This window comes from Ostrinia furnacalis, unplaced genomic scaffold (assembly GCF_004193835.3).
Source record: "Ostrinia furnacalis isolate ACB-3 unplaced genomic scaffold, ASM419383v2 OfSCF7652, whole genome shotgun sequence".
In the NCBI taxonomy this organism is placed as follows: Eukaryota; Metazoa; Arthropoda; class Insecta; order Lepidoptera; family Crambidae; genus Ostrinia; species Ostrinia furnacalis.
The window spans coordinates 17,889-38,913 of NW_021137891.1; the positions used below are offsets into that span (position 1 = coordinate 17,889).

The 21,025-nt window shown below is 44.2% G+C and overlaps 3 protein-coding genes across 3 annotated transcripts; all 3 read left to right on the top strand.

Moving 5' to 3' along the window:
- Positions 1–680: 680 nt before the first annotated feature.
- LOC114365810 (uncharacterized PE-PGRS family protein PE_PGRS54-like) lies at positions 681–6,314 on the top strand. The gene is made up of 8 exons (XM_028322486.1): positions 681–693; positions 763–855; positions 956–1,339; positions 1,666–1,704; positions 1,818–1,946; positions 2,124–2,177; positions 2,559–5,908; positions 6,175–6,314. Exons 1-7 carry the CDS (start codon positions 681–683, stop codon positions 5,900–5,902), a joined length of 4,056 nt encoding a protein of 1,351 aa, XP_028178287.1. The 3' UTR covers positions 5,903–5,908; positions 6,175–6,314.
- Positions 6,315–9,486: 3,172 nt separating this feature from the next.
- Positions 9,487–12,481, top strand: LOC114365811 (glycine, alanine and asparagine-rich protein-like). The gene is made up of 3 exons (XM_028322487.1): positions 9,487–9,647; positions 9,831–10,846; positions 10,878–12,481. The coding sequence occupies exons 1-3, from the start codon at positions 9,566–9,568 to the stop codon at positions 12,426–12,428; spliced, it is 2,649 nt and encodes an 882-aa protein (XP_028178288.1). The 5' UTR covers positions 9,487–9,565; the 3' UTR covers positions 12,429–12,481.
- Positions 12,431–20,709, top strand: LOC114365812 (spidroin-1). Its single transcript, XM_028322488.1, has 14 exons — positions 12,431–12,446; positions 12,529–12,594; positions 12,671–12,727; positions 12,836–13,076; positions 13,312–13,457; positions 13,845–13,868; positions 14,105–14,245; positions 14,599–14,658; positions 14,846–14,902; positions 15,103–15,240; positions 15,419–15,436; positions 16,914–19,181; positions 19,313–19,342; positions 20,469–20,709. Exons 1-14 carry the CDS (start codon positions 12,431–12,433, stop codon positions 20,597–20,599), a joined length of 3,393 nt encoding a protein of 1,130 aa, XP_028178289.1. The 3' UTR covers positions 20,600–20,709.
- The last annotated feature ends 316 nt before the right edge of the window (positions 20,710–21,025 follow it).

Below are 21,025 nucleotides of genomic sequence, written 5' to 3' on the forward strand. Positions count from 1 at the left end.
GCATTTATAAATGCCATCGCACTTTTATTTATTTTTATAATAGTGATTGAGAATTTAAAAATATTGTTATTAAGTTCGTCGCCGTTTTTCAGTGCCCCCTGGACCAATCCCAGGTAAATACTATTATATTTACTTATTCGAGAATGCAAAATAAAAAATATATTTTAAGGCATCTTCTCGGATTAAACAATAATACCGGTGGTAATTTAGAAGATTGATCAAATTAGAGTCTTATAAAAGCAAAATTATTTCTATTTAAATAAATAGTAATTTGAGAAAACTTTATTTGTAGTATTTATATACAATGCAAAATATATTTCAGTAGGTACACAAAAATATTAGAATAACTGAAAATAATGAAAAACTACTTGCATTAGCATTATAGTACTACATTGTAGGTTGAACACTTCACTTTACCATTTTTCATTTACAGACCCAATTATACCAGGTAAAATATTTTTATTTTTCTCTATTACCGTGAATTTCTGAATTCATTCGTGTCATCTTTTTTATCCTACTAACATTAATTATAATTTTATTTTTCAATATAACGATTAAATTATCAGACACTAATGCTTTTTATTGCTAAAAACAAAATTTAACGTTGCTTTTTAAATTAATTTATTAAAGAAATTATAATACTTGAATTATTATCGGCCTCTATTGTTTACACTTGGAAGATGCCAGCTTCAAGTTTCAAATTGCTATGTAAAAACTGAATTGCATATGTCTTAAAACGACTTAATCAATTTATTTCACCAGTACCCCCTCCGCCACCCCCGCCACCCCCGCCAGTTCCGCCACCACCACCACCGGTGCCACCAAGGCCTATCCCATGGCCACCACAACCGATTTGTAAGTAAAACTGCTATAATTAATTAATTAATTTGTTAATATTCCGAAGACTGAAGAAAACAACTGCTCAAGTAAAAATAAAACAATATATTTTCATCAGGCCCGCACCCAATAATCATCCCAGGTCCTCCCAGGCCCTACCCGGTGCCTGTACCTGTGCCGGGGAAACGGGTGTTGGTACCAGTACCGTACCCTGTGCCCTCACCGCCCGAGAAGATCTACATCCGCGGCCCAAGCATACCAGTACCGTACCCACAAAAAGTGCCGTACCCAGTACCGATCAACAGGCCGTACCCAGTGCCGTCACCGCCTAAACTAATCCCGTACCCAGTCACCAGACCTGTGCCTGTACCTGGCCCAGAGAGACCGATCCCGATACCCTATCCGATCCGCGGCCCGCCGATCCCTATCGCTGTACCGTACAACAGATACATCACAATCCCTGGAAGAGACAGAATCATCCCAGTACCAGTGCCGGTCAGCAGTAAGTTGATTAATATTTTGCTTTTATTTGTGATTTCTATATTTTATTGTACTGATGAATACAAAAGAATTGAAAATAAAAACGCTGTTTTTTATTACTAACATCTTTTTATAATTTTGTGTACAGTCGACGTCAAATAGTTCGTGACACCCAAAGTTGTCAAAAAGTTGACAACACAACTTTATTCAAATTGTAACAAAGACGTGTTGCGAACTTTTTGGCTACTTCATGTGTCAACTATTTGACGCCATTTAAAATAAGAACAGCGTTCAATACAATACATTTTAGAATACATTCAGATGTGTATGATATTATTTTTGTTTCAGCTACCAAGTACTACCCAGTGCCAGTCATCATCTACATTAGTGAGTAACTTAGCTCTCACATATTTAACAACAAAGTTAAAGCCTTTGTTGTTCACTTACATAAATTAAAGTTCTTTAAAATAAACCCTTTACATTTTGATTCCCCCTTTTAGGTCCGCTTTGCCGAGGACAAAGACCTTTGACTACCTTCACGATCCCTGGAGACAGGTGCCGCATACACGTGTGCAGGGTCAAATACAACTACGTCTACATTGAGTCTCAACCCATCCCTGGATGTCTTGGTAAGTTTCATTCATATACAGTTTCAAGAACTTCCATTATGAAATTTAATAAAAGAAAGTCTCCTGCTCCATTTCATTATGTAACATGTAATGTACCACATTCTGAAAATAAATAATTTGAATTTGAATTAAAAAAAAAAAGGATTCGATTAAATTATACTTATCATATTTTTACAGGTCCAATGCCAGGACCAATTCCTGGTCCAATTCCCGGTCCGATTCCGGGTCCAAGTGAGTGATTTTTTTTGGTATCTACCACCCAAATTTAAGCATGAGTGAGTATAGTATAATACAATCATCGGACAAGTTCAGGCTAGTTTTTATCTCGAATAGAAACATCAATAACTTTTCATGCTATCAATGAAATCGTTGATTATATTTTATGATTGATGCCTAAATAGGCATAAATGACGAACCGAACTAAAATTATTAATTTTTTTTCACACTATCTATTGCACTTAAAGGATTTGCCACATTAAGCCCGCATCATGTACGAACAACATTATCAGTCTCTATGCTTATATTTGACTGGCACATCCAGTGTGTCCAAATCCTAAATTGAATGAGGATTCATACCATAGTGCATAGTTTTAATTTTCATTTTCTTTTCAGTAATCTTTGGTGGCAGTGCAAACGCTCATGCCTCTGCCAACGCAAACGCTAACGGTGGATTCGGTGGCGCTGATGCCAGTGCCAATGCTATCGCCAATGCTAACGCTTTGGGAGGCCTCAATGGAGGCTCAGCACTTGCCGAGGCCTTGGCTAATGCCCACGCCTCTGGTGCCCGAGGTGGCGCATCTGCACTGGCTCAAGCCCTCGCTGCCGCTCAGGCGTCAGGCATCGGCGGTGGATCCATCGCTGAAGCCTTAGCTCTAGCCCAAGCTCAAGGTTTAGGAGGAACCGCCATCGCTTCCGCGTTGGCTCAGGCCCAAGCCCTAGGACTCGGAGGACTCTCAATTGCACAGGCTATCGCCCAAGCACAAGCTTTGGCTGGAGGACTCAGAGGCGGAATTGGAGACGCATCGGCCCTAGCTCAAGCCCTCGCTGCCGCTCAGGCGTCAGGCATCGGCGGTGGATCCGTCGCTGAAGCCTTAGCTCAAGCCCAAGCTCAAGGTTTAGGAGGAACTGCCATCGCTTCCGCGTTGGCTCAGGCCCAAGCCCTAGGACTCGGAGGACTCTCAATTGCACAGGCTATCGCCCAAGCACAAGCTTTGGCTGGAGGACTCAGAGGCGGAATTGGAGACGCATCGGCCCTAGCTCAAGCCCTCGCTGCCGCTCAGGCGTCAGGCATCGGCGGTGGATCCGTCGCTGAAGCCTTAGCTCAAGCCCAAGCTCAAGGTTTAGGAGGAACTGCCATCGCTTCCGCGTTGGCTCAGGCCCAAGCCCTAGGACTCGGAGGACTCTCAATTGCACAGGCTATCGCCCAAGCACAAGCTTTGGCTGGAGGACTCAGAGGCGGAATTGGAGACGCATCGGCCCTAGCTCAAGCCCTCGCTGCCGCTCAGGCGTCAGGCATCGGCGGTGGATCCGTCGCTGAAGCCTTAGCTCAAGCCCAAGCTCAAGGTTTAGGAGGAACTGCCATCGCTTCCGCGTTGGCTCAGGCCCAAGCCCTAGGACTCGGAGGACTCTCAATTGCACAGGCTATCGCCCAAGCACAAGCTTTGGCTGGAGGACTCAGAGGCGGAATTGGAGACGCATCGGCCCTAGCTCAAGCCCTCGCTGCCGCTCAGGCGTCAGGCATCGGCGGTGGATCCGTCGCTGAAGCCTTAGCTCAAGCCCAAGCTCAAGGTTTAGGAGGAACTGCCATCGCTTCCGCTTTGGCTCAGGCTCAAGCTCTAGGACTCGGAGGACTCTCAATTGCACAGGCTATCGCCCAAGCACAAGCTTTGGCTGGCGGTGGACCATCTCTCAGAGATGGTATTGGAGGCGCATCAGCCCTAGCTCAAGCCCTCGCTGCCGCTCAGGCATCAGGCTTAGGCGGTTTAACAGTTGCTGAGGCTTTAGCTCATGCTACCTCTCAAGGACTAGGAGGAACAGCTATCGCTTCTGCTTTGGCGCAAGCCCAAGCTCTGGGACTTGGAGGACTCTCAATTGCACAGGCTATCGCCCAAGCGGAAGCTATGGCTGGCGGTGGACCATCTCTTAGAGATGGAATTGGAGGCGCATCGGCTCTAGCTCAAGCCCTCGCCGCTGTTCAGGCATCAGGTTTAGCCGGTGCTACAGTTGCTGAGGCTTTAGCTCATGCTCAAGCTAGAGGACTAGGAGGAACCGCAATCGCATCCGCTTTGGCGCAGGCCCAAGCTCTAGGACTCGGAGGACTTTCAGTCGCAGACGCTATCGCCCAAGCGCAAGCTTTGGGTAGCGCTGGAGGACTTGGAAGCGCTGCTGCCCTCGCACAAGCACAAGCGCAAGCTCAAGCTGCTGGATTAGGAGGTTTGGGTGCCGCTGATGCTCTTGCTCAGGCTCAAGCTCAAGCTCAAGCTCAGGGAGGCGCTCTTGGTGGCGGCCTTGCGCAGGCCCTAGCTCAAGCTCAAGCGCAAGCTCAAGCTCAGGGAGGCGGTATAGGCGGCGGACTAGCTGATGCATTAGCTCAAGCTCAGGCGCAAGCTCAAGCTCAAGGAGGCGCTGGTGGTGCTGGTCTCGCTCAAGCTCTGGCTCAGGCTCAGGCGCAAGCTCAAGCTCAAGGAGGGGCTGGTGGTGCTGGTCTCGCTCAAGCTCTAGCTCAAGCTCAGGCACAAGCTCAAGCTCAAGGTGCTGCTGGTGCTGGTCTCGCCCAGGCGTTAGCTCAAGCACAGGCGCAAGCTCAAGCTCAGGGAGGAGCTGCCGGAAATGCCCTTGCAGAGGCTCTAGCTCAAGCACAAGCTCAAGCTCAAGGAGGCGCTGGTGGTGCTGGTCTCGCCCAGGCTCTAGCTCAAGCTCAGGCCCAAGCTCAAGCTCAAGGAGGTGTTGGAGGTGCTCTTGCTGAGGCTTTAGCTCAAGCTCAGGCACAAGCTCAAGGACTGGGTGGACTAGGAGGTAGCTCTGCTAATGCTGAGGCTTTGGCCAACGCTGCAGGTTGGGGTGGACTAGGTGGAAGCTCTGCTAACGCTCAAGCCGACGCTCTAGCTAATGCTGGAGGATGGGGAGGCCTGGGAGGCGGCTCAGCCAACGCTCAAGCTGATGCCCTAGCTAACGCTGGTGGATGGGGAGGTCTTGGAGGCGGCTCAGCCAACGCTCAAGCTGATGCCCTAGCTAACGCTAGAGGATGGGGAGGTTTAGGAGGCGGCTCAGCCAACGCTCAAGCTGATGCCCTAGCTAACGCTGGTGGATGGGGAGGCCTAGGAGGCGGCTCAGCCAACGCTCAAGCTGATGCCCTAGCTAACGCTGGTGGATGGGGAGGTCTTGGAGGCGGTTCAGCCAACGCTCAAGCTGATGCCCTAGCTAACGCTGGTGGATGGGGAGGTTTAGGAGGCGGCTCAGCCAACGCTCAAGCTGATGCCCTAGCTAACGCTGGTGGATGGGGTGGTTTAGGCGGTAGCTCCGCTAATGCTCAAGCTGACGCCACAGCCAATGCTGGAGGTTGGGGTGGACTTGGTGGAGGCTCTGCCAACGCCGCTGCTGATGCCATAGCCAATGCAGGAGGTTGGGGAGGACACGGCGGCAGCTCAGCTAATGCTCATGCTGATGCCCTAGCAAACGCTGGATTAGGAGGCAGTTCTGCTTCCGCTTTAGCAGACGCTCAGGCGAATGCTGGTGGTTGGGGCGGTCTTGGAGGCTCTTCTGCCAACGCTGCTGCTGATGCCTTGGCCAACGCTGGCGGTTTAGGCGGCGCTTCCGCTAGTGCCAACGCGCTCGCCAATGCCAACGCCAACGGGTTTGGCTTTAGAAGCGCTGAGTCCGCAGAGGCCTCCGAGGAGGCTAGGGCAAGGCGTAGCGTGAGCCCAAGGATGGCTTTCGTCGAAGACCATGCCGAGTAAATACATGTAAGTATCCTTCAATCGAATTTACTATGACAAATAGTTTTACACAGTTTATCCATTTATTTGTTTAACCAGTTTGGTTCTGATTTGACCTCAAGCTATAGATATTATATCGATAACAAGATTTATAAAAGGCCGTTCAGTGTAATAATTTATTATTGTATATTAATACATTAAAGTAGATCCATGAAATATTGCAAACTTCTTTTCAAGTAGCTAAATGACTAAAGCTAAACTCATTAATTAATCTTGGTTTTTATTTGTTGCAGAGTACCATGAATTACATCACAATGATCTCCCTCAATGACAACGCCGGAACATCGGATCTGATCAGTTTAGTTTTAGTTTGAGCAATTATAAAATGACAGTCGAGTAAGCTTCACACTTTTGTATAAAACAATAAATTTTAGTGGGATACTACTGCATTTTTATTTCAAATAGGCCTTTATGCTTTTTTAATTCACCACAATCACACAAAAATATATCACACAAATACAACAAGGGTATTATTTACTGAATTGATAAGTTAAAAGCGAATTAATATTTAATTTTCTGATTTCTTGCGAGCATTAAATGCATTATTACTATTGATACTATTTTATAAACGACTATTGACCCGCCCCGGCTTCGCTCGGGTGCTAAGTATACATATACACGTTCATCTTGAATCACTCTATTTGGCTGGTGGTAACCAAAATTAATAGTTTCTGAATCATATATAAAAATGAAACCCGTTTCGCGTTGTCACGGCATCACGTGTGAACGGCTGAACCGATTTCGATAATTCTTTTTTTTAAATGTTTGTGGAAGTCCAAGGATGGTTCTTACGGAAAAAAATATTAAGAAAATCTCTACGCTAAGGCGGTACGAAGTTCGCCGGGTCAGCTAGTTTTTTATAAAACAGTACATTACAAGACAATTTAAATAAAAAAATGTTCACTGTTTATTGAATAAAATTATTTCAATTGGTATTGATAGTAAGATGTAAACTACATAATATCTTTTCTGTATCTCAACTGACCATTGAGTTGGCTATCGGGATGATCTTTGTTTTGTTGTGTATTGTTTAGGTAGTGTTGTATGGATAGGTATTAGTAGCAGTCCAACCTTTACTAATATTTGGTAATAATTTAAGGGAAACCTGTTATTGGTCATATTGTGTGTTAAATTTATGTATGCTAAAATTGTATAAATACGCTGTTGGTTTTCTCAATAAAATAAAAAAAAACTCCGACCGCTTAACAAAATAAGTATACTCGTACAAAGAAAAAAAATACATCAACTTAATTGAACAATGAGTTCGTTTGAATGGCGTGGTAAAATAATCGATTCAGCTTTTGCACGAGAAAAAAATAATTTAAAATAAATTGAAATGACATAACTGTTTCATGGGTTCTTACTTAAAAATATTTTTGTATCCAATTAAAAATAACAAATACATCATAATACCAGGCCTGTTCATTGTGTTCATCTCCGCGAGTTTACATCGATAACAAAACACGCACGATGGCCCACCTACAGGATACTATTCGACAAGGCCTCACATACGAGCGAACATTGACTCACGCACGCGTATTCTTATGTATGATGGAAGAAAATAAAGAAAATGGTGTACTAAATACTGTGCAGTATTTAACTGCCTAAATAATAATAAAAACACAGAATTTACTTTTTTAAGTTGCCTCAAGACACTGAGAGGTAAATAAGTAGTTAATATTATTCATGATAATTCATGCTAAATCATGTATTTCCTCCGCCATTTTCCGCAGTTTGGCACCTCACATCTCATCATTTTACCGAAGTGAGCCCTATAGCTTCGGCGCAGTGCCGATCACTGACGTTTGTCAACAAAATGGTGCTTGACTCTTGAGACAGGCTAAATTACACCATATTGTTATTGACATTGAGCATACATTTTTTTAAATACCTTCGCGAAGTAAAACGTCTGTACCGGCCTTTCAAAAGACAAATTCTTTTGCGTTCCCTCAATTAATTTTAATCAGTGTATAATGAGTGTTAGGTAATAGTTATTTTCCCCTTAAAGTGAATTTCTTTAAGTGAAATTCTTATTCGCGCAAGATGATATAATTTAGTAAAATAAAATAATACAAAATATTACTACTTATTTAATATTTCCAAATACAATTAAGAGAAAATAATAACACTGGTCAACAAAAAAAAAAATTGTTTCTTGTGATTTTTTTTCTGTTTCTATCTCAAATAGACGCATATTTTTTAAATATGGCAACAGCAGCAACAGTTTTTCACTAACAGCTTTTGTTTATGTGTTATAGCTATCTACCCTCATTTAATATTTTTAATTAGATTTTTGATTTAATTGGAAAAAAAAATATTTTGTTGGTATTTTCGATATTGCTTCGTTATGAAGATGTTGTGTGCTTAATCCAGATTGCTTCTGCTATGTTTGTGGTAAATATTATAATATTTGAAAAATATCGAAAACCTCTATCGGACTCGATGAAAACTGCGTAACATCGACACTTTAAAATAAATATTTGAAATTAAGTAATAAAGACCACAAATGGGTCATTTTTGTTCTGAGAATAAGTAACTTCTTTTAGACCAACAAGGGGGATACACAAAGTTACCGTTCCATGGTGTCTCTGGAATAATCGAAAGAAACAATAGCATTGATTCGTCGTCGGCCGTTTGGTGTAGTGGTTCAGAATGGACTACTATGCCGAGAGGTCCCGGGTTCGATTCCCGGCCAGGCAGAAATTGAAATGATGAATTTTAATTTCTGTGACGGGTCTGGGTGTGACTATGTATAATATTTATGTATTTAAAAAAAAAAAAGTATATAAGTAGTATATCCGTTAAGCTAGCACCCATAACACAAGCATTAAGTTGCTTACTTTGGGGCTAGCTGGCGCTGTGTGAAGTTGTCCAAAAGATTTAAAGATTAAAGATTTAAAAAAAAGATTTAAAAAACTTTTGACCAGTGCGGCTTTCCACACACACAACTTTAAGCTATCCAACTTGCAAGGGTTAGGGTGCAACATGGGCATAAAAATACACTTCATGTACTCGCATTAACATCGATTTTCACAAAATGTGGGTGATTTTAGTGAGGAGCAGCATAAAAGATTTCATTAGAATTTTCGGACAATCGAAGAAGGTTAGGGGTGGTATTTTTTTTGATAATCAGGGCCATAGAAATACCCAATAACAGAACAAATTTAAAGGCAACAAAACATGTGTTGACCAGTGTAATAAATACGTGTAGTCATTTTATAATAGTAAGTAAAAACCTTAGCTTACTTTAAAGTAACAATTTATCAGTATCAAGAACATTTCGGACGTGTATAAGTGCACTGGAAAGGGCCTATGTAGGTACTGAATAAAATATTTTAATTTGAATTTTAATACAGAACTCTAAACAAAACATATCGTATTTTTGATTACTTTTCCATCAATCAAATAGCAAGTGACATCTATTAGTACCGAAGCGAATCCAAAAACATGGCGTTTCAAACTAGAACTAGATTGCTACACTAATAAATCATATATCACTATTTTCACACTGCATTAAGACATGTTTAAAAGGAAGGTACAACTGAGACCAACCATCAAGATCGGGCTTGGGAAGGCATCTAGTAAACAGGTTTATGTTTTAAGAGGCTAGATAAAAAATAAAAGATGCAAAAGGCCATCATCTGGGGGTTAGCCCTCCTGGCCTTGTTGCTATCTAGTACTACAGCCGATGAAGATCTCAACCCTGGTGAGTTTAGATTGAATTTTATTTAAGAAAACCACAGTTAGAACGTTATTAAACGGGTCAAAATTCCTACGTGTTTAGATTTTAAAGGTACGTCAAAACTTTTCGTTATTTAATTTAACATAGATTTTTTTGATCTCTTAATTTCATGTAGTGATTGTAATCAGTGTTTCTGATTTATTTCAGCTTACTCAGACCAGGTGGACGACTCTGAGGGTGTTGACCAAGTGTACGGCTCGGCCCATGACGGTGGTAAGCGCGGTGATGATAGTTCAAACGAAGATTATTCATCAAGGAAAAACAGACCGTATAAAGTGTACAAGGCAACACAAGGCGGCCGTGGAGCTCGTGTAACCAAGGCCAACCAAGATCGTTATTCCGACGAGGGATATGAAAGTGAAGATCATTACGAAGATGAAAATGGATCTTATCAAACCGCCGTAAGAACTGGCCCGGGATACGCCGCATCTGTGTCTAGGTCTTCAGCGCATGCCAGCGCCGTCGCTCAAGCCAATAGTGCAGGAGGTGGAAGCAGCTATCCGTATTCTCCTTTCTCTCCAGTAGGCGGGTCTTCAAGTGCCCAAGCCCAAGCCAACGCTAATGCCAACGCTGCAGGTGGAGGCGGCGGCGGATATTACCCTGGCGGTTACCCTGGCGGCGCTGCGAATGCTCAAGCCCAGGCCAACGCTAACGCCAACGCTGCAGGTGGAGGCGGCGGATATTACCCTGGCGGCTACCCTGGCGGCGCTGCGAATGCTCAAGCCCAAGCCAACGCTAATGCCAACGCTGCAGGTGGAGGCGGCGGATACTACCCTGGCGGCTACCCTGGCGGCGCTGCGAATGCTCAAGCCCAAGCCAACGCTAATGCCAACGCTGCAGGTGGAGGCGGCGGATACTACCCTGGCGGTTACCCTGGCGGCTCTGCGAATGCCGTAGCCAACGCTAACGCCAACGCTAATGCCGGAGCAGGAGGATATTCACCAGTTTACCCTGGAGGCTATGGCCCAGGAGGCAGTGCTTCAGCTGAAGCCAATGCTCAAGCGAACGCTCAAGCTGGCGGAGGAGGATACGGGCCGTACGTAGTCCCAGGAGGAGGTTCTGCTGGCGCTAGCGCAGCCGCTCAGGCACAAGCACAAGCCCAAGCCGCTGCTCAAGCTCAAGCACAAGCGCAAGCTCAAGCTCAAGCCCAAGCTCAAGCTCAAGCTCAAGCCCAAGCCCAAGCTGCCGCTCAAGCACAAGCTCAAGCTCAAGCTCAAGCTCAAGCCCAAGCTGCCGCTCAAGCACAAGCTCAAGCTCAAGCCCAAGCTGCTGCTCAAGCTCAAGCTCAAGCCCAGGCTGCCGCTCAAGCTCANCCCAGGAGGAGGTTCTGCTGGCGCTAGCGCAGCCGCTCAGGCACAAGCACAAGCCCAAGCCGCTGCTCAAGCTCAAGCACAAGCGCAAGCTCAAGCTCAAGCCCAAGCTCAAGCTCAAGCTCAAGCCCAAGCCCAAGCTCCCGCTCAAGCACAAGCTCAAGCTCAAGCTCAAGCTCAAGCCCAAGCTGCCGCTCAAGCACAAGCTCAAGCTCAAGCCCAAGCTGCTGCTCAAGCTCAAGCTCAAGCCCAGGCTGCCGCTCAAGCTCAAGCCCAAGCTGCTGCTCAAGCTCAAGCTCAGGCGCAAGCTCAAGCCCAAGCTGCAGCTCAAGCTCAAGCTCAGGCACAAGCTCAGGCACAAGCCATTGCCCAAGCTCAGGCCGCCGCTCAAGCACAGGCGCAGGCTGCTGCCCAGGCTCAAGCTATTGCTCAAGCTCAAGCTCAGGCCCAAGCCGCAGCCGCTGCTAAAGCCCAAGCCATTGCTCAAGCTCAGGCCGCTGCACGAGCTCAAGCCGCTGCTTATGCTCAAGCACAAGCTCAAGCTCAAGCTCAAGCCCAAGCACAGGCTGTTGCTCAAGCACAAGCTGCCGCCCAGGCCGCTGCTCAGGCTCAAGCTCAAGCCCAAGCTCAGGCTCAAGCTGCTGCTCAAGCTCAAGCCCAAGCACAGGCCGTTGCTCAAGCTCAAGCTGCTGCCCACGCCGCTGCTCAAGCTCAAGCTCAAGCTCAAGCTGCTGCTCAAGCTCAAGCCCAGGCACAGGCTATCGCTCAGGCACAAGCGGCTGCCCACGCCGCTGCACAAGCTCAAGCTCAAGCCCAAGCTCAAGCTCAAGCTCAAGCTCAAGCCCAGGCAGCTGCTCAAGCACAAGCTGCCGCTCAAGCTCAAGCTCAAGCTCAAGCGCTTGCCAGTGGAGGAGGTTATGCGCCATATCCACATATTGTTCCTGTCGTTCCTGGTTACGGAGGTGGTTCTGCTTCAGCCAACGCTGCAGCGAACGCTATCGCTCAAGGCGGCGCAGGCGGGTACGGGCCAGTGCCGGGTTACGGAGGCGCATCTGCTAACGCCGCGGCGAATGCTCAGGCCATCGCTCAAGGAGGCGCCGGGGGCTATTCACCCTACCCATATGTAGTCCCTGGCGGCTACGGAGGGGGTTCAGCTCAAGCCCAGGCAGAAGCAAGCGCTCAGGCTAACGCTCTCGGAGGAGGAGGCTACGGACCTTACGGCGTACCTGGTGGAAGCAGTTCAGCTCAAGCAAACGCCCAAGCTTTGGCTCAAGGTGGCGCAGGAGGGGGGTTTCCATACCCTTTTTACCCCGGACTAGGAGGAGGCTCTGCTCAGGCTAACGCCAACGCCCTCGCCAACGCCGGCGGGTACGGCCCTAGCTCCGCTAACGCTAACGCCAACGCTTTAGCCAACGTAGGCGCAAGTAAGTATTGATAATGATCAACCTGATTTGTTTGTGTTTTCTGTTTTCACAATAAACTTTACCATTCAAATTGTTTGTTTTAATTAAGCATATCTTTCAACTTATTCGAAGATTTAGGTTCCGTGCCAAAATGGCTTTCTTTCAGAAATAAATTCAAAACCAGATATACCGTTACAGGTAATTTCAGTTTGTATTCCTTAATACGTTTAGTGAAGGCCATATTTGAATATTTTTATTTATGTTTCACTTTTAGATGTTTTTTCGAGAGTAGTCCCATACAATGAATACATACAACCACACCTAATACCAGGTACGTGTTATTTTATTACAACGCTAAGCTTAATTTGAAAGACAGCTTGTGGCTTTTGAGATTTGGCTTTGAGGTTTCGTTTTTATGTCGCTTGATTGGTATTTGCAGGAGGTCAAGACATTGTGTACTGTACGAGGCCCGGCGAGCTGCACTATGTGTGGGCGGTGGGCTACGATTGTATGGTCTGCGTGTGTATGAATGACTTGAGCGCGGTGTGCGCGAGCTGCGGCGGCTGCCAGAGACCTCCGCCGCCGCCTCCGCCGCCTCGGCCTACACCGCCGCCCCCAAGGCCAATTCCACCGCCACCTCCGCCGCCGCCGCCACCTATACCAATACCGCCACTCCCGCCAATACCGCCATTCCCACCTATACCTCCACCACAACCGCCGCCACCACCACCACCCCCAATTCCCACAGGTATGTAATAGTTCTCATCATAAGATCACTATTACGTATTTCAAACAGAAACAACAGAAATATTTTCAAATTCATATACCTACTAGGTACAAATATAATAAGATACATACATTGATATTATAAATTAGCAGTATTGTGAAAAATACGATTCTATATGTAATTCTAATTTCAGTGACCTGCGCTCCACTGCCATCCAACACACCCTTCCAGAACCCTCTGAACCCGTGCCAAATCTGCGTCTGCCGGGAGACCTTCGACTTCTTCCAAGGAAGACCCGACGTCCAGATCACGTGCCAGGACAACCCTGAATGCGGTAAGTGGAACTTGCAAATTTTATAATCATTGAACGATAGAGAAATTTTAGTATTTCCTTAAAGAATAGGTTCTTGATCCATTTTTGATGAGCCGTCATTTACACGCACAATTATATTTTTTCTCTTTAGTTTTACCACCAGATGTAACAACGTTGCGTAAGTTCAGATTCAAGAAATATTAATATTACATGCGTATTATTCTTTTTGATTTTTTTTACCCCAATAACAATGTCGAGTAATATCAAAGCTGATTTTTAACTTGTAATATTATTAGAACATTAATCCAATTATGAGGTTTTCAAGGAGTTACGTAAGTCTTAATATACGTAGTTTTAAGTAAATAAGTATACTTTATGATTTTTAATTATTTTTATTTATTTTTACAGCACCGGCCCCAGAACCGATACCATGTAAGTATTTCTTCGTATATTAAATTGCCTTGATTTGTCTTTTACTATCAATAAGCAGTGAAAGTTTGTCCAAATTTAATTCTGTATCATCATAGGCTTCAATTGAGAATAAATCATTCGACAATTTTGTCAAAAGGGTTTAAGCATTTAGGGTTTTAAGCAGGTGATCAGGTAAAGCCATTAACATAACTTCTTATTCCTCTTTCTTCTTTCTTTTACCTGTTATGTCATTCCAGTGCCTCTGTGCGAGCAGTTCCCTCTGGAAGTTCTGTTTCCTCACCCCAATGACGTGTGCCAGTTGTGCAAATGCATCGCTCCCCTGGTCTTCGCCGTCGAACAAGTCAAACAGTTGATCTGCTTCCCGAATCCATCATGTGGTATGTTTTGAGATATCTTCTACAATATGATGATCACTTTCATGCGAAAATTGTGTTCCAAAATAGTAAAACTCAAAACTCATTTATTTTTGCAAATGGCATTTAAAAAGCACTTTTACACACCCAATATTAACCCTACCACTGCTTCGGGACAATAAATGGGCCAGTGCTGAGAAGAAGCAGCGCAAGAAATTCAGTCACTAATAGTGTCTTGGTTGTCAAGATCAACTTCAATATCAATTATCCAAAGTCTTGTCGTAAGATAACATAATGATTACTGCCATTGTTAATAGTTTCGTAAGAATAAAGGTGTCCTATTTCTTGAGGTCTGAAATACATTATTTACTTCTCAGAACCGACCCCTGCACCTGTCCCTGTGCCGATACCAGTGCCAGTGCCAGTGCCAGAGCCGTGTAAGTTCAAAATATTCTTTTCGCGTCTCCATACTTGGTCTAAAATTAATAATCCTAAAAACACATCACTATGATGTACCATGGCATTTAAATGCACTAATATTTTAACATTTTTAACGTCCAGTGTAATATAAATATAATAATCGTTACACTACACTGGTGAATCAATATTTTTTTGTTTTTATAGTACCGTGGCCCCCTGTACCCGATGTGAACCCAAGCCCCTTGCCAGGACCTCCACCGCGTAAGTTCCTTTTTTCCTTTTTTATTCGAAAACAAAAAAAAACTGACAAAATATTGCTTTACCAGTGTAGCTCAAAAAATTTAGTTTTTTTTTTCATAAAAAGGCTGTAATTTTAGTGAAATCGCGATGAAGTGGGAGTTATAAATTACCTAATATTCAAAATCACTTTATGATTATAGCGATTTGACTTGACTTTTCAGATGAATCTTGCCGCCCGTTCCCACCTAACCAACCGTTCCAGCATCCATGGGACGAGTGTCAGGTCTGCATGTGCAGCGAGACCTACACGCTAAACAAAATCATCATTGAGGTCAACTGCTACACGAAGAAGTCTTGCTGTAAGTCCATCTTTGATTGATTTTTGTCCAGTTTTTGAGTTATGTCATTAGAAGATTCTAATTCCGTAAGTCCATTTCTAATTGATTCTTAGTTTTTGAATTGTGTCATTAAAAGATCATTTCATATAACTCCGAATTTTTATTTATTGGATAATCAAATTATTATTTTTTGTTATAGGTAATGATGGTGGACTCCGTAAGTATTTGTCTCAATAATACATAATAGCACAATTCAGATCCCAACCTCACAAATCTGCAGGACAAATCAAAATTCCAATACCAATTGAAACTCAAACAGAATTCTTGCAAAATACTATTCCGCTGCGAACTCAAGTCACCTGCAAATGTGGACGTCGCAATGTTAATTTAACTTTGTAATATTGAAAACGTGCGATATTTATGAAGTTTTCAATACACGATACGTGATTGGAAACTTGCATGCACTCGAGAATATGTTTTACGCTTGCTTTAAACTTGTGTACGTGGAAAAAGTTGCCGTACAGTTAATTGCAAGGATGAAATAAGCAGGTAGACTTCACTATTCTACATTATCAGGAAAATGTCTTGAAATAACTAAAATTACTGAAGAACAAGAATGGATGTAAAAACATCAGCAGAAAAATCAATGACTATCTATAATTATGAAAATCCTAAATAGTATTCTCAGACGATGGACAATGTTGATAATCAAACATTTCTAAACAGTGTAAAAAATTATCGAAACCAAACTTGAATAGATACTCAGGCAGTAACACCACTAAAATAAAATCAATTTAGTCCCAACAATAGACGGTGGTCATCAAAAAGTTAATTCAGTTTGAATTTTTGTTTCACCCTACGCTTTTACAGACCCGAATGTGTAATAAACATACTGAAACCGAGCGTCATGAAAAATAAAAACATTTATTGGCGACCGCAAACACCTGCGCTAACGCCCTCTGTGATGTACTAAACATTTACGACGCGACATGTACGTCAGAAGTGGAGTAAAATTTTGCCATCGACTCAGGTGCTGTTAAAACGCGAAATTCAACCGTCCAATTTCGGAGCGTTTTGTCCAGGACGCAATAAGGGATCGTCAATGGACACAGCTGAAACTAAACAGCCAATTTCCATTAAATGCCTTTAGATCTTCAAAATTTTATATCACCTTCGTAAAATAAATTCAACGTACTACCACTTGAAAAGTATTGTTATACCTATTTAATCGATCTGTTTGGATAAATGTCTGTCTCAGATAACTTTCTGTGAATCGATTTGAAACTACCAGTCAGCGTAGGACGTTGGCAAGCTTTTTTATTTCCGCTGTGGCCCCGTATATCTTGGGTGCGATCAATGGTCAATCAACGTAACAATCAGCCGCGCAAACCGCGCGCCAATGATTGACCGCTTGCTTTCTCGTTGCCGTTTATCGAATTCGTTCGCCCTTGATAGCTGTTGAGGGGTAGCTCGTAATTGCACTTTTTGTTTTGTTGTTCCCCGCTCGGTTTCGGAACTGGTGCCTTTTGGCCATCAAGCGGTTAGGTAAAGGAGTTTATTGCTCAGACAATGGTCTTAGCATTAATTTGATTGTTAAAGTTAGGTAAAAACATTCGTAGGCATTCATCGCACATTTATGTACTTATCACACTTAATTTGTAGAGGCAATATTTTTTTTTTCTTCTTGCTTTCAGCTCCTCGACCATTGCCACTGCCCTACTACCCCGGTGGATCTGCCAGTGCTGACGCCCACGCGCACGCATCAGCTAATGCAAATGGCGGATACAGCCCATACCAACCGGGATACCTTGGAGGAGGTGGTGCTTCAGCTATTGCAGACGCCAGCGCCAATGCTATTGCCAATGGAGGATACAGTCCATATCCAGGCTATCCAGGAGGCGGTAGTGCTTCGGCTATAGCAGATGCCAGCGCGAATGCTATTGCAAATGGAGGATATAGCCCATACCAACCGGGATACCTTGGAGGAGGTGGTGCTTCAGCTATTGCAGACGCTAGCGCCAATGCTATTGCAAATGGAGGATACAGCCCATACCAACCGGGATACCTTGGAGGAGGTGGTGCTTCAGCTATTGCAGACGCTAGCGCCAATGCTATTGCCAATGGAGGATACAGCCCATATCCAGGCTACCCAGGAGGCGGTGGCTCATCAGCAAGTGCTGATGCTAGCGCAAATGCTATTGCCAATGGAGGATACGGCCCATATCCAGGCTACCCAGGAGGCGGCAGTGCTTCGGCTATTGCAGATGCCAGCGCGAATGCTATTGCAAATGGAGGATATAGCCCATACCAACCGGGATACCTTGGAGGAGGTGGTGCATCAGCTATTGCAGATGCCAGTGCCAATGCCAATGCAGGTGGTGGTAACATAGGATACTACCCACTTCCTAGTTACCCAGGAAGCGGTGGCTCATCAGCAAGTGCTGACGCTAGTGCAAATGCTATTGTCAATGGAGGATATAGCCCATACCAACCGGGATACCTTGAGGGAGGTGGTGCTTCAGCTAATGCAGACGCCAGCGCCAATGCTATTGCCAATGGAGGATACAGCCCATATCCAGGCTACCCAGGAGCCGGCAGTGCTTCGGCGATTGCAGATGCCAGCGCCAATGCCAACAGTGGTAACATAGGATACTATCCATTGCCTGGTTATCCAGGAGGCGGTGGTTCATCAGCAAGTGCTGATGCTAGCGCAAATGCTATTGCAAATGGAGGATATAGCCCATACCAGCCGGGATACCTAGGAGGAGGTGGTGCATCAGCTATTGCAGATGCCAGTGCCAATGCCAATGCAGGTGGTGGTAACATAGGCTACTACCCACTTCCTGGTTACCCAGGAGGCGGTAGCTCTTCAGCCAGCGCAGATGCAAGTGCAAATGCTATTGCTAATGGAGGATATAGCCCATACCAACCGGGTTACTTAGGGGGTGGTAGTGCTTCGGCTATTGCAGATGCTAGCGCCAATGCCGGTGGTGGAGACATAGGATACTATCCACTGCCTGGTTATCCAGGAGGCGGTAGCTCTTCAGCAAGCGCAGACGCTAGTGCAAATGCTATAGCTAATGGAGGGTACAGTCCATACCAACCGGCTTACCCAGGATATTACCCAGACGTTGTCCCCGGAGGTGGCAGTGCGTCAGCCATTGCCGATGCCAGCGCGAACGCTAATGCCAATGGAGGATACAGTCCATATCAACCAGCTTACCCCAGTTATTATCCCGATGTAGTCCCAGGCGGCGGCAGTGCTTCAGCGATAGCGGATGCCAGCGCAAATGCTAATGCCAATGGCGGCAATATCGGATACTACCCATTACCTGGTTACCCAGGAAGTAACAGCGCCTCAGCTAATGCGGAAGCTAGCGCTAACGCTGCAGTTGACGGAGGATACCCATATCAACCGGGCTACACCACATACCAACCGGGTTACACCACATACCAACCGGGCTACACCACATACAACCCAGACGTAGTCCCAAGCTACCCAGGTTCAATCGGCTCAGCATCTGCTTCAGCTGAAGCTAATGCTTTGGCCAATGCGGGATCAGGTTATAGTCCTTACCAACCAGGTTATGGACCAAGTTATGGAGGTGGTTCCGCATCAGCTGATGCCAGTGCTCTTGCTAACTCATATGGCGGGGGATCAGCGTCAGCAGACGCTTTAGCGAATGCAAACGCTGGATCAACAGCGTTGACTCCTTACCAACCAGCCTATGGCCCAAGTTATGGGGGATTAGGAGGTAGCTCAGCGTCAGCCGATGCTTCAGCAAACGCAAACTCGGGAGGATACAGCCCATATGTTGTCGGGAGTTTACCAGGATCAGGATCAAGTGTGGCGGAGGCTGAAGCTGATGCGGTAGCAAATGCTGGCGGTGGAGGCCCATTCGGAAGCCTTTACCCAGCGAGACCAAATCCAGCTCAAGGGCTCTACGGAGGATCTTCAGCTAGTAAGTTTCAATATTAATTTTATTCTAATTGATTTATTCTAAAACGATATAGAGAAAATAATCGCAAAACAATTTTTTTTTCGTCTTATTCCCTTCTCCTTGAAATATAATTGTTAATTTTATTTTTTCAGGCGCTCACGCATCAGCAATCGCGAAATCTGGTGAGTAGACTCACAAAGTTGCCAAGTCAACCGCAAAAAGTTTGTAAAGGAAATTATTTAGGGAAACTTGCGTATAATTTTTAACAAGGATATCCCGGTAATCCCCGTGGACTCCGACAACTTTCGGGACATAAATTAAAAATATATTATAAGAGCAGATGGCGCTCGGGTCTCATGCAAATTCCTATTCAATCAAACTTCTATTGGATCCCTTGCTGGAGCTAACTTATTGGATTTTTTGTACACAAACGTCTTGAAAATTTCGTTGGAAAACGTTTTCAGTAAGTAGATTAGTAGTTTGAACTTCCCGTTGCTTTGATCGGGAGTTCGGAACTTGATGTGTACTTAGACGACCCGACGAGAATTTTCGCCACCTAAGAATAAAACTGCACGTAAAAAGTTAAATACAGAGCAGTGTTTTCGTCAATGTATTACGAATTTGTAACTTAATTATAAACTCTAGGCCCTAACTAGATAATAACTATAATAAATTGTGCACATATTTTATAACAGAAATCCTGTAGATCATTGGATCTAAGCCACTTATAGTTTCAAAGTGCAATAAGTATTAACAGGAAAAGAATCGGATACACATCTCAGGGATAAGACCAACATTAATCTGGCGATCTAAAAAGGTGGCGATGAGTAGAAAAGTCAAGTTAGTCCTATACCAAATAAGGTTCATAATAGTCTGGCGGGTCTGTAGGGCCCGAGTTGTGCCAGTACGCCGGTGACGTGTACCACGAGGCGTGTCAAGCTTGCCTCTGCTACAGCTACACGAACGGCAGCCTCTATTCCGTGTGCTCGGGCGCCCCTTGCGTGTAAGACTTGATTTGACTCAGTTAAATTTTGAGAGAGATCGGAGGTTTTGGAATGCACTACTTTTGCTTGAAGCACACCCTTACTGTAGATTCCCCTTAGCGTGGGAAATGTTTGCTTTTTTTAAATTTAGTTACCGAATAATGTAACACAAATTATCCTTACCATAATTAAAGTAATGAAAAAAAGTTATAACATGGTAATCAAATTGTCTTGAAACCAAACATTTTATTACCTACTCCAAATTACGAAAACGCAAGTCATTGTAAAAGTATATTGTTCAAGACATTTTTGATTTTTGTTACAGCTGACGATGCCGAGGGCGAAGAAGTAGAAGAACAGAAGGTGGTAGAAAAAAGAGTAGAACAGAAGAAAGTAGAAGATAAAGTGGAAGTAGAAGATCAACCGGCAGAATCAGAGGCAGAGAAGAAGAAATGAATTAAATGTTAGATTTTAAAATATACGACGACTTATACAAAACGACACGGATTGAAAACGGACCTTTCGAGATTTATTTATATACAGTAACAGTGTGATAAGCAAAAGATGCTTAAAAATATTATAAATAAAGTTATAAGCATCGCACCATTTTGTTTAATTAATTTCCAGTCATATAATTGTCCTTGTAAACAGATACAAATAATAAAATTACATTGAATATTAGTATTTAGTCAGGGCAATAATAGAAATATGATCACATTACACAAATTAGGAATTATAACATTCAAATCCTATAGTTATGTCAATTCAGGGACTTGATAACAAAATTAATTTGCTTTTCTGTTATTATCTTCACAAATACGAGAGGAAAAACTACAGTAAATATGCTTTTGCAGATGAAATAAATTCAAGACCCGATAAAAA

What these genes read in the sequence shown, in the direction of transcription:
- LOC114365812 (XM_028322488.1), top strand. An exon ending in CCAGGACAACCCTGAATGCG is followed by an intron (nt 13,458 to 13,844) that starts GTAAGTGGAACT and finishes TTATTTTTACAG; the next exon opens with CACCGGCCCCAGAACCGATA. An exon ending in AGTGCCAGTGCCAGAGCCGT is followed by an intron (nt 14,659 to 14,845) that starts GTAAGTTCAAAA and finishes TTGTTTTTATAG; the next exon opens with TACCGTGGCCCCCTGTACCC.
- LOC114365810 (XM_028322486.1), top strand. An exon ending in ATGGCCACCACAACCGATTT is followed by an intron (nt 856 to 955) that starts GTAAGTAAAACT and finishes TATTTTCATCAG; the next exon opens with GCCCGCACCCAATAATCATC. An exon ending in CGGTCCGATTCCGGGTCCAA is followed by an intron (nt 2,178 to 2,558) that starts GTGAGTGATTTT and finishes TTTTCTTTTCAG; the next exon opens with TAATCTTTGGTGGCAGTGCA.